The sequence below is a fragment of the Paramormyrops kingsleyae genome, chromosome 2, assembly GCF_048594095.1.
Source record: "Paramormyrops kingsleyae isolate MSU_618 chromosome 2, PKINGS_0.4, whole genome shotgun sequence".
Classification (NCBI taxonomy): domain Eukaryota; kingdom Metazoa; phylum Chordata; class Actinopteri; order Osteoglossiformes; family Mormyridae; genus Paramormyrops; species Paramormyrops kingsleyae.
This window is the reverse complement of record NC_132798.1, coordinates 24,190,131-24,201,877: the sequence shown is the minus strand read 5'-3', so window position 1 is coordinate 24,201,877 and position 11,747 is coordinate 24,190,131. Positions and strand designations below refer to the sequence as shown.

Here is an 11,747-nt window from a genome sequence, read left to right as displayed (position 1 = left end):
TAGTTGGGCGCTATAATTCAAATCTGTATAACTTGCATCAAAGTCCTATTCCCCATATCTGTTAAATGATGTCAGTTCGGCCACTAGGTGTCAGCTTTTAATACTCATTAACTGTATCTCCGTAACAACGACCAAAATCATTCATTGATGTGGCCATATAGGCTAATAAAATAAGGCCAATAAAACCTTACTTTAGTAATGCATTTAAATATGGTTTATAATCATGTAGGTACTGGCTTAGGGCTTACTTTGCGAAATACCGTATTATAATGTTCTATGAAGTTACTCCTATAAATTTAGGGATAGGAATTCTATATGTGCAGTTATTTGTGAACAAGGTCAAATGCAGAGCTTTATCACTATTAATATGCATATACACCCTACTACATTGGTTTGTTGGGATCTGCTATTAGGATAAAACCAACCGGGAGCATTTTGAATGCTACTCACCACGTAGATATGGGAAATGGAGTGCGCCGCCGATCCATAGCACCGCGATAGTTCGATTGTTTGGCTCTGCGGTACTCCATTTCCCACAAAGCAGCTACAACTGTCACAACTTCCGGTCAGAGAGTCGTATTATTTCCGTAGAGCACATGTTGTGGTGTCTTATAGCACTATAAGCTTAAGAAGGAGTTCTAATTACTTGATTGTAAAATGCCAAAAGTCAAAGCAGCAAAGAAAAGTAGACAACACCAGGAAGTGAAAAGTCAAGGTAAGTTACTAAAACGATCAGTTAATAACGTGAGCCGGCATTATGTTTATAAACCGTGTCGCTTTTATTAACTTTAATTTAAAAACACCATGGACCATGACTATCGCGCTAATAATCCTAATTTGCGTATAAGGGATAACTGTCCAATTAGCCATATATATTTTCGTGTAAATGAGTAAGAAAATTAAATGTCACCGTGAGAGTTTGATTAATTAACTGCTATTACTCGTATCTTGTAATTGAGCACAAATGTTGACAATAGATAGAATTTTAAAATGTCGATCTAATTAGAAATTATCCAATGCTTTTATTAAGGGATTATGTTCAACACTGGCATTGGGCAACACATTCTGAAGAATCCCTTAGTGGTCAACAGCATTATCGAAAAGGTAAGTAAAACGTCTGCGTTTTGTTTAATATTTCACATCTGTTTGGGTATTGTTCTGTTTATTTGTGCTGGTTCGCGGTCTGTAATATCAAGCCAAACGATTTCTATCTTTTCATTTTACATTATATTTACACTTATTTATTTAACTGCCACTTTTATCTAAAGAGATGTACATTGAGAAAGCAGGGACAGCCAGACCTGGAGCAGTTAGGGGTTAAGTGCTCAAGGGCCCAATCGTGACGAAACAGGGTTATAAGGGGGACAGAATCCAAACCCACAGTCACACACCACTCCCCCGCTTTAGCAGATAGCCATAAAAACATAAACCCACTGTTTCATTTGTTAAAATGCATAATTTAGTTCTATTTAAAATTATTATTTTATTTCTAGGCAGCCCTTAGGCCAACAGATGTGGTTCTGGAAGTTGGACCAGGTACTGGAAACATGACAGTCAAACTTCTGGAGAATGCAAAAAAGGTAATACTGTAAGAAGTATGACGAATAGGGTCTGTGTAATAATGCAGTCCTGCCACACCTACATGCAGGCCATGGATTTTAACTTCACTATCTTTTCTCTTCAAAGGTAGTTGCTTGTGAAGTAGATACCAGACTTGTGGCTGAACTTCAGAAGAGAGTTCAATGCACGTGAGTACAGTGGTAGTTTGTTACTGGGCTGTACAACAGCAAGACATGTCAGGATGCCAGGAAATCATCCCAATGTTTTATTAAATTTATGCTCTGCACAGAAATGGGGTAACTTTAACAAAAAAAAAAGACTTGGCATGGTACTGACCCCATAACCACCTGGATATCTATTATTCTGTTCTGTCTGCTTAACGAGGACCAGCTGTGGAGAACCTGAAGCCTCTCTCAGGCAGTGTATGGCACAAACCTGGGGTGCACCCTGGCTGAGATGCCAGGGCACAAACACGCACCCTATGCACAATTTGTAGACGCCTGTTAGTGTAATGGCATATTTTCATACTGCTGGAGGAAATGCACAGAACACAGGGTGAACCTGGAAAGGGCACTCAGTTGGGAGTTGAACCCCCAGCCCTGTAGCTATCAGGCATCAGCAGTACACTGAGCCCTCAAGCTGCATACCACCTGGATATGCAGCCCTTAAAAGGCATACTCACTTATTTTGATTGCAAAGAGGGCCGCTTCAGTTCCTTTGTTGAAACCTCTTGTTTTGCAGGCCTTTGCAGACGAAGCTCCAAATCTTAGTCGGGGATGTTCTGAAGACAGATCTGCCCTTTTTTGACATTTGCGTGGCTAATTTGCCTTATCAGGTATGCAGTGTTTTCATTTCCAGTGTCATTTAATACCTTATATTAATTCCAGTCACTTTAAATTATGTTCTAGTTTGTGTTAATTATATGTTCAATAAATCATCAGCATTCCTCTGCTCTCTGTATGCAGTTCATGTTGATGCATTCCTTGGTTGATCTAAATATTTTTTTTCCAGTATTTGCATTAAAATATCCTATCTGCTTTATTACTTGTTTGTAATCCTTAGTATCCCATGCACATTCAATAGTGTACAGCAGGGCTATTCAAATCACGGTCCTCACGGGCCGAGCACTGCTGTTTCTCCAGCTTTCCTTCACCTGAGAGCCTGTTGTGAAGCCTCTGACCAATTAGAGCCAGAAATTATTGAGCTAACTACCTGGGAGACTTGAAAACAAGGCCTGGATTTGGAATCGAGGGCCAGATTTGAATAGGGGGGGTGTACAGTATAGAATTTAGCAGAAGTGATCAATTGTTGGCACATCGCACAACAAGGAAATGTGCCCTGTATTTAACCCCTACGTGACATGGCAGTGGGCAGCTTCGTGTTTCGTGTCATTTCTAATCGTGGTTAACAAGAAAACTGTGACCTTAACTTTGATGGAGTACCATTTTCAGTGGAGAAGAAAACTGAAAAGTTTGTTGACATTGATTTATGTTTCACTGCTTGCAATTTATTCCAGATATCATCACCGTTTGTATTTAAGCTACTGCTTCACAGGCCGTTTTTCAGGTAGGAAATCAAACACAGGATGCAGAAAATCCCTCTTTTAAACTCATTATTAAATTCATGGTCAATTGTGTAAGATGAAACATTGTAATTAGTATCCATTTTAAAGGAATCTGCATTGCATTCAGTCATTTGGCTGTCCATCACAACACAGCTGCTAACCTGCATTCCTCTTATGACTTCATGGAAGGTGTGCGGTGCTGATGTTCCAGAGAGAGTTTGCCTTGCGCTTGGTGGCCACGCCTGGAGATAAACTCTACTGCAGGCTGTCCATTAATACGCAGCTGCTGGCTCGTGTCGACCACCTCATGAAGGTCTGGAATCCACAGTGACCATCCGGGAGATAAGACTGCACATGATATAGAACTTAGCTTTTGTCATTTTCCCTCTATCCGTACATGTTACGCACTGGATGTGTCTGTGTCTGGAGTGAGAGTTTTGCATAAGGCCAAACCATTTCTGCTGCTGTGCTTAAAACAGGTGGGGAAGAATAACTTCCGCCCTCCACCCAAAGTTGAGTCAAGTGTAGTTCGAATAGAGCCCAAGAATCCTCCGCCTTCCATCAACTTCCAGGTGCGTCCAGGCCACGGTGCTCGGGATTGGTCAGAAATGTGCCTGTCGTGGGGTTACAGGAAGAGGTTTATTGAAGGCCCCCCTCTGGTCTCTTCCTGCAGGAATGGGACGGTCTTGTCAGAATTGCGTTTGTAAGGAAGAACAAAACTCTTAGTTCTGCATTCAAGTAAGTTAATACTTTTAACATCAGCTCACCCATATTTTTGAATACTTCATCTTATAAAGGCAAGCTCAGAGTTTTAAAATGAATTTACCACATTGTGAGTCTAAACGATAAGCATCCTTTAAGTGGGGGGTGGATGGAGGTGACTGTAATGCTTGTTTTGTTATATTACAAGTGTCGCCTTTTTAAAATTGCTGTAGCTTAGACAAGCGGAAGGTCATTTGTAATGTGACGGTAAATGCCTTCTGTTTCAGGTCTTCTGCTGTTGAGCAGCTGTTGGAGAAGAACTACAGAATTCACTGTTCAGTGCATGGCATTGTGGGTACACATTCCTACCAGTCTGCTTTAATAGGTGTGGGGGGGGGGGCATAAATGTACTGTTATGATATTGATTTTCATTATCAATGTCAATTTAATTGCTATAATTTTGAGTGATCAGAGAAAAAAAAAATTCATGGTCATGAACTTTTTTTCTTACAGTATATTAGATTACTAAAGTGGGAGTTTTTGGCCTTTTAAAAACAGGAAATCCCGCCAGATTTCAGCATCGGGAAGAAAATTGAGTCTGTTCTTCAGGAGGTTGAGTTCGGTGTGAAGCGAGCTCGCTCCATGGACATCGATGACTTTATGGTGTAAGTGATCCCAAAGATTTTAAACTCCATCCCTAGCCTGTGGTAGAAGATGCCTAATGGAACTGAGTGACTCTTGTCAGTCTTAGCATGTCTGATTTATGGTTCACTTCATGCTGCTGTTATTCAGAAGCTTCCGATTTGGATTGTAAAACATTTATAAGCACAGTTAACCAAAATCTCTATTGACTTTCTCGGTAACTTTTCCCACTGATGATGATGCTGCGCTGTACCGCGCTTTTACCCAAAGCAGCTTTAATCCCAGCATCTGATACCTTCTCACAAAGACCTCAGTGCATTAATGCACATTTGAAGCCTAAGTTAAGACAAACGCTTCATCACATACACCCAACATTATTTTTCTGTTAAAAATAGCCAGTGATCTCTAATACTAGTCAGGACATGACTTCATTCTTTGATCACAGCTGATGATAGTGATATCAAACTATTTATAAACCCCCTTTTCCCCTCTGAATGACTTGTCCTTCATCCACAGGCTCCTCCATGCTTTCAACTCTGCTGGGATTCACTTCTCATAGCAGGATCTCAAATGTAATCATCTCTGAGATGTGGAGCTGTCAGTTCGCAGTTTGCAGCGGCGAGCACATGCTTCATGTGCATAGGAAGAGCCTGATTTCTGCAGGACTTATCTGCTGTGATGTGTTCAGCGTGGTGTCACTTTGTATATTCCTTTACATTAGGAATACAGACATTAATGCTCCCTATCATATGGTGGCTTTTAAGGGGAGGGGAAAAAAAACTTGGGGCATATTATGTATTGTGCATTAAAACCAGAAAGTGCTATTTTAAACTCTTTCTGGTAATGTCCAAACACGAGGCCTGTATTTCACCTTTCCCTTCCACAGGAATTATTTCAGAAAAATTACTCCCTGGTTTTAACAGCCAACGTTCACATCTGTGTGCTAATCCTGAATGCCATTTTACCCAAGTTTGAAGAAGGCCTCTACCCTCTGTGGGATTAATGGTCTCCTTCCCAGGACCATTATATACATCAGAGCTAAATATACAGCTCTGAATTTTAATCACCGTTGACGCAACCTGAAAGAAAAATGTGATGGATCATAACTGAAATTCTGTAGGTCTGAGGAAAAAGGAAGTTTTGAGATGGTGAAATATTAGTTGCATCAGCAGCCAATGTGTCTGAATATGGTATGGTTCCCATGGTTACACCTAAAGGAGCAAGCATTCCATCATGTGTCTAAGCGTCGGTTCAAGGTTGAGTGTACAGAAATGTTTTATCACGTTATCTTACCATTGAAACATTTGCATGAGGAGAAAATAGTGACTAGACCTTTGTGTTGACAGGAGATGTAACATATCAATGAATGTTTTCAGTACATCCTAAATCCAGTTTCCATATGTAATGAATAAATTCAACCCTTCACCATAAACTCATGGCAATTGCTGTAATTATTTAGGTCACAAAGCTGCTTTTCTACCGAGCAGCGCTCAAGTGAAGTAAACATCGAAACTGGACTTATGAAGGGTTTGCATTCTCCCTACCTGCTCGTGGCCAGTTCCCTAAAGCCCCCTTGCTGCCTCTGGTTGCTCATGCTCGTCCTTCGAGTCTCTCAAAGGAAATTCCAAGGACCTCGGCAGACATGCATGCAGTCAAACCCGCACCCGTGAAGTTGATTCTTATAATCACATGGGACTTTAACCATGGTCTTCTCAGATTACACTTGTGTCTTTAATCCACCGAAAAACAAAAGCTAGAGAATTACTAACCCTGAAGGAAACAACTTTTTTTATATACAAGTACACTAGGCTAATACAGTTAGCCTAAAGTAGATAAATGCAATTAAGCACCACAGTATATTAAAAGTTTAAAACAATACATTGTTAAAAAAGAGAATCCACCAAACCTCTGTTGAATCCATTATCTTAATTTCATAAACTCACCTCATTACGCTGCGTGGGCAGTGCCAAGAATTTTCACCCAAGAGCCCACTATGAGATACATTTTAGACCTCCTTGGTCCAAACTGATGACCACACAGAGCATACAATTTACAGCTTCTAATCAACCAGGTGACACTTTATTCTTTGATCCAGCGTTACATCTGGTGTGCACACACAAAAGAACATCTCCAGCAGTAAGTCAGTGGGCTTTTACTATACATTACTTAATACTTTATCCATTTCTATTTTTCCCCCATTTCTTTGTTTACAAATAGTGTTAAATGAGGTGGAAAAAAATGTACAGTATTAGAAGTATAAGGAAATCGGGTGATGCTTCGATGTCACACAAGACGTTCACTTCCTCTAGGAAACATGATATGGCACCAGACTGAGGGGAGCTACAAGACTGATGGTTATGGAGGTCAAGGGAACACAGGTATCCACATCGAAGCAGGATGTAAACCAGGACAAGTAACGTGTCTTAATTCTGACCGATTGTGTTACTGTGTGTAGCTTTACACACGAGAGAAGGAGAAAAACGGTGAGACTGGCCCTAAGTAAACATGGCTATTTACACCACTGACCAGATTTTAGTATGACATGGGATGCTGGGTTACATGTCACCGCCTGGTTACACATGCATGCATACATACATTTTTGAACTGTCCAAAAGGACCCATGACAGACCATCCTGCTAAGGCGTCGCCACGGAAGCCAAACCTTTATTTTTCTCTGTACATTTTGCCAAAAGAAAAATAAACGGCGATAAATTAAACAGATTTTTTCCCCCTCCCCCTGTTATTAAAACTGGTTTAAAAAGCGTCCCGTTTTTTGTTTTTCCCTTGCACCGCTAGCGGTGGTGGCGGGGCGGGGTGGGGGGGGGGGGGGGGGGGGGGAGAGCACTTGCTCTAACTTGAGACGTCTCAAGAGGACGGGAAAGAAATAGGAAATGCGCCTCGTCGCCACTTCCTTCTTTTATGGACGACGGCATCTTCACAACCAGTTACGGCCAAATGTGCAGTGTTAGGGGGCATCAGATGCCCGTCCTACAGGTGCCATAACCAGATGTGGCCCCTAGAGGGCGCGGGGGCGCTTGGGGTTGATCTGCTTACTCGCTTGCTCCTCCTCCTGTAGTGCTGAGCGGAAGGATTTCACTTTGTCTGTTGGCAAGGAGGCACAGAAAGGGACTCAGTGGGAATGAGGACTGTGGGTCATCGAATGAGCTCAGCTGGGACTAAAGTAGGGGACCCTACTGGGGTTTCAAGGTCGTAAGTGAAAACTTTCTGTCCTTTTTAACTGCATTATTTTCTCATCATACTGTTACATCTAAAAATGGATTAGCATCAAACAATATTTTACTATATTCACTTACTTGGGCACCTTTCAAATAGATGGAGACATATTCCTTGGTGTTTAGACCTCTAACCTTCTGTGTCTGATTTCAGAAACGCGACTTACTGTCCGTTAAATGAAAATCTTGCATAAGTGAACTATACTGGCTTAGACTGTTCATTTCCTAATTTTAAATGTTGTGATCTACAGTCATTTTTCTATAGAAATAATATGCATCAGGTTATTTCTAAAAGAAAATAGCATCACAATACCTCTCAGCTCAGTCAAAATGTCAATCTTTTGGTCCAGTATTTGTTCTAGTTGGGTGGCATAGGAATCCACATCATAGTCGACCTCTTCAGTCATTTCCAGGAGCACCTTCTCATCCTCTAACCACCGGATTGACTCCTGCATAAGCACCACAAATTCATGTCCGTAAGAAGAACGCCCACCTTTTTCACAACTCTGCAGAGTAATACCTCCAACAGGACACTCTGGGTGGAATGCCAGTCAATGCTAGGCAGTGAAATTAAAATTTTGCGACACCAGTTAGCTTTAATGCATGTTTTTAGACCGCAGGACGAAACCTGTGGGACATAGGAAGAACGTGCAAACTCCAGACGTACAGAACTCTGGATGTGAACCCCAAATCCTGGAAGTGTCAGGCAGAAGTGCTACTCTGAAATGTGCATGACCAAAAGTGAAGCACTCAAAAGGACCAGAAATACCAGAGAGGGTAAACAGAGACAACTATCAGAGCTTAAAAGCAGTATTATTAGGCCAGTCTAAACCTCCAGTGCGCCAGACTATAGGTCAGATAAGCGGTTTTCAACATTTCTTAAACCAGGGATCAAACAAATATCAATTTATGATGCAGACTCCCCTGTATCTGCTCCACAAACCCACAGGGGTCCCGGTCTCCTGGTTGAAAACCCCTGCTTTAGAACATCATAGAGTCACTGATTTAATGAGCTGGGATCCACTACTGGGCCAGTGGAAAAGACTGACGGGAGAGGAAGAGCTGAGCTACCTGAAAGACAGCCCTGTGGTCCTCCAGCACCTGTTCCTCCATCTCAACCAGCTGGGACACTGCTTCGTGGAATGTGAAGAGCTGGGGGGACACCTCTTCCTCCTGCAGCAACAAATGCCATCAGGCATTAACAGGAAGTTTGGAGGAGGCATGCAAGTACCCATCCCATGGTACCAAGTACCCAAGACAAACTAGTAGCACCTGGTTGCGCCAACCACCACCTCCTTTACTCCACCCACTGGCTCTCCCATACAGTAGGCCCATGCTTAATGGGCTACATATACTCAACAGAAGGCCATACATAAGATAGATTGTCCAAACAACCAGACGCAACACATTCCCCAAACAACACAATGCCAACAAGGTACAGTAGTTACTGAAGGCAGAACTTCAATTAAACCACACCTCACCAAGCCAAACAGTAGACAGATACAGAACAACAAAGCCGTGCAAAGTCTCGTCATGCCAAATCATCTCCTCACATTCTGTTCGCACAGGAGTTTGAGGTCATCCCTCTGGGGAGAGCTGCCGACTCCCCACTGAGCATCCAGCGGGTCCAGCTGGTTGACGGCATGGATGTTGGGGCGTCCTTCGACGCTACTGGGGTCCACCGTGAGCTCCTTCACCCTGTGGTGACAAAGCGGTAGACGTTTAACTAACCCCCGTTCCTGAATCCAATACAAGCTTCAGTCATAAGAATCCGCCAAGATGATGACACCACTTCCAGGTACTTGAGTTGCACCAAACATGGGCCTGTCTGTCTTACTGCTTGAAATGAAGCTCCACCTTTAACAATTTTTATATCAATTTACAGGTCATTATGCTTCCCAGGAAGCATTCACACAGAGCAATTTGAGAACAAGCTACGACTTATGCTTCTGAAATATGACCAGTCAACATGTAAACATTGATGCTAAATGTACGCCAATTAACTGCTCAATGAAAAGGATTGATATTTGAGCCCTTTACAGTACTATGGAAGGTGCCATTTAACATCTACAAACACAAAACACAGATACGATGAATAGAATCGGATGGATAAGGGCAGTTTGACCATACTCTAGGGTGCCAGCGAACAAAATGTAGAACAAAAAAAACAAGACATCAGCACTGGTACAGATGAGGAAAGGACACATGCCATTGACAGCAGGAGCTGGAACCATGAGACGAGAACCAAGAAAGTAAAAAGAAAAGGAACCAAAACAAACTTAGATCGGTAGGCCATAAAACCGGAAAAACCAAAAACAGGGATGGATACATCATGGATGAAGGGGAGAGGGGCAAAAATAAACCGCAGTCAAAGGAGTCGATGTTATCGTGCGTGCATCAGTGTCGGAGTGAAAGCGTAACGGAGAGAGGTAGACCTGGTGGGGGAAGTGGCAAAGTCATCGTACTCATAGGTGGGGGACTGCTCAGATCGACTTCCACCCCCCTGGGAGAAGGGGATGTCCGAGGGACTTATCCCAAACTCCTTGACTCTGAAGGCACAGAGACAGAGCAGGACAGACGGAAGAAGAAAGCTTCAGGTCAGGACACACAGAAGCACAGGGAAGAGAGAGCAACCGATTCTTCACAATGCCTGCTTTTCATGATAAAACTCCAGCTCGACTGATCCAGCTTGGGAAGCATGCAGTCGTCAAGACCAAAAGACCATATTTTACTATCAATCAAGTGAAGCAGAGAAACTCCAAAAACTACTGGCTTTCAGAAAAGCAAAATATATATATATGTGTGTGTGTGTGTGTGTGTGTGTGCGCGCATATATAATCCAGTTCTGGTGCTGGTTTAGTCTTAGACTGACCAGTTCCTGAACCTCTAATAAAGGTTGAAGGGGAAAACAGTCTTCTGGCCTCAGAGACGACTAACACCGATAACTGCATTGCCTTAAAGCCTTGACTGTATCTCTTAGGAAAGCTCAGTCAACACACCAGGCTGCTAAATCAGGTCCCTAATGTGCTACACCTGGGACACACAGATAGAGCAACTGGAAAGGGAAAAAAATGTCTGTCTGCGTTTGTTTTTACTATGACAGTTCACATAAAGAAGAAACAAAGGGGTTTCAATTGTGGGATTAGGACAGAGACGGGCAGGGTTACACACGCAACATGCAAACTGCTTGCTTAGCGATATTCCAAACTGATCACAATTTTACTAGAACATGCACCTACATGTGGATACGCTACAGCAAGCCGAGGAAACCATTGGTATTCCTTAGTAACTACAAAATCAGCTCGGGGACGAGAAGAGACCCGATGCTACCGTATCCTGCAAGCGCTACCGTGACGAGATTCCCCTGTGCGTCAGCCCCCTTGTAGGCCTGCCTGACACGTGTCGCCGACCCACCTGTTAGCGTAGCGCAGCGTGTTCAGCGTGTTCTCACAGGACGCCATCCCTGGGGAGATGGTGGCGATCTGAAGGGAGCAAGAGACAGGAGCTGAAGCAGAAGCCACTGACAAAAGACCCTCTCATTTTTCAGTGGAACAGAATCACTTACAGCCATCAACTATGAAAAGCATCTATAATCGGTAACGTTTCTGGTGCGGTTACAATCGCTTAAGCTTTCCTTTGAGGACACAGAGCAGAGGATCCATTTCTGTTGGCACATAAATGACCAGAGTGCCTGCCAGAATGCCATAATGCAGTCTCGGTCCACTGCTGCGGACGCACCATGCACGTCCGCGAGTTCTCCCCAATGAACGAGTCCCGCAGAACCTGAGTCAGCTTGCTGGCCCGGAAAGGGGTGTGCGGCTTGTTCCGGCCCAGGGCCCGGATGCACTCCTGCGGAAACAACAAAGCTCTCTTACCACACGCAGCTCACCGGTGCCGCCTACATTCTTTTAAGCAGCAAAGACGTGAGATCATGTCTCCCTCCACAATGGTAAAGCATGCTTGTCTGTCTACAGCAGGACCCAGGGTTTGAGGAGCCCATCAGAGGCTGGGATTCCCTCACTCATCGCATCACGGCGACACGCTCT

The 11,747-nt window shown here is 43.3% G+C and overlaps 2 protein-coding genes across 4 annotated transcripts in view; one reads left to right on the top strand and one right to left on the bottom strand.

Annotated features, from left to right (window-relative positions):
- The first annotated feature begins 526 nt into the window (after positions 1-526).
- dimt1l (DIM1 dimethyladenosine transferase 1-like (S. cerevisiae)) lies at positions 527-5,900 on the top strand. Its single transcript, XM_023802820.2, has 12 exons — positions 527-715; positions 1,031-1,104; positions 1,494-1,580; positions 1,687-1,748; positions 2,302-2,395; positions 3,077-3,126; positions 3,314-3,437; positions 3,604-3,696; positions 3,798-3,862; positions 4,114-4,177; positions 4,385-4,491; positions 4,985-5,900. The coding sequence occupies exons 1-12, from the start codon at positions 658-660 to the stop codon at positions 5,025-5,027; spliced, it is 921 nt and encodes a 306-aa protein (XP_023658588.1). The 5' UTR covers positions 527-657; the 3' UTR covers positions 5,028-5,900.
- Positions 5,901-7,287: 1,387 nt separating this feature from the next.
- The window catches only part of kif2a (kinesin family member 2a), a 30,818-nt gene continuing 26,358 nt past the window's right edge, over positions 7,288-11,747 (bottom strand). For 2 of the 3 annotated variants that reach the window (XM_023802814.2, XM_023802816.2), the window contains exons 15-21: positions 11,440-11,550; positions 11,116-11,183; positions 10,137-10,250; positions 9,255-9,399; positions 8,773-8,874; positions 8,015-8,150; positions 7,288-7,570 (exon numbers count right to left, since the gene is read on the bottom strand). In XM_023802814.2, coding sequence (XP_023658582.2) covers positions 7,485-7,570; positions 8,015-8,150; positions 8,773-8,874; positions 9,255-9,399; positions 10,137-10,250; positions 11,116-11,183; positions 11,440-11,550 — 762 coding nt within the window. In that variant the 3' untranslated portion in view covers positions 7,288-7,484. The remainder of the gene's footprint in view (positions 7,571-8,014; positions 8,151-8,772; positions 8,875-9,254; positions 9,400-10,136; positions 10,251-11,115; positions 11,184-11,439; positions 11,551-11,747) is intronic. The other variant, XM_023802815.2, reaches the window with a different exon arrangement.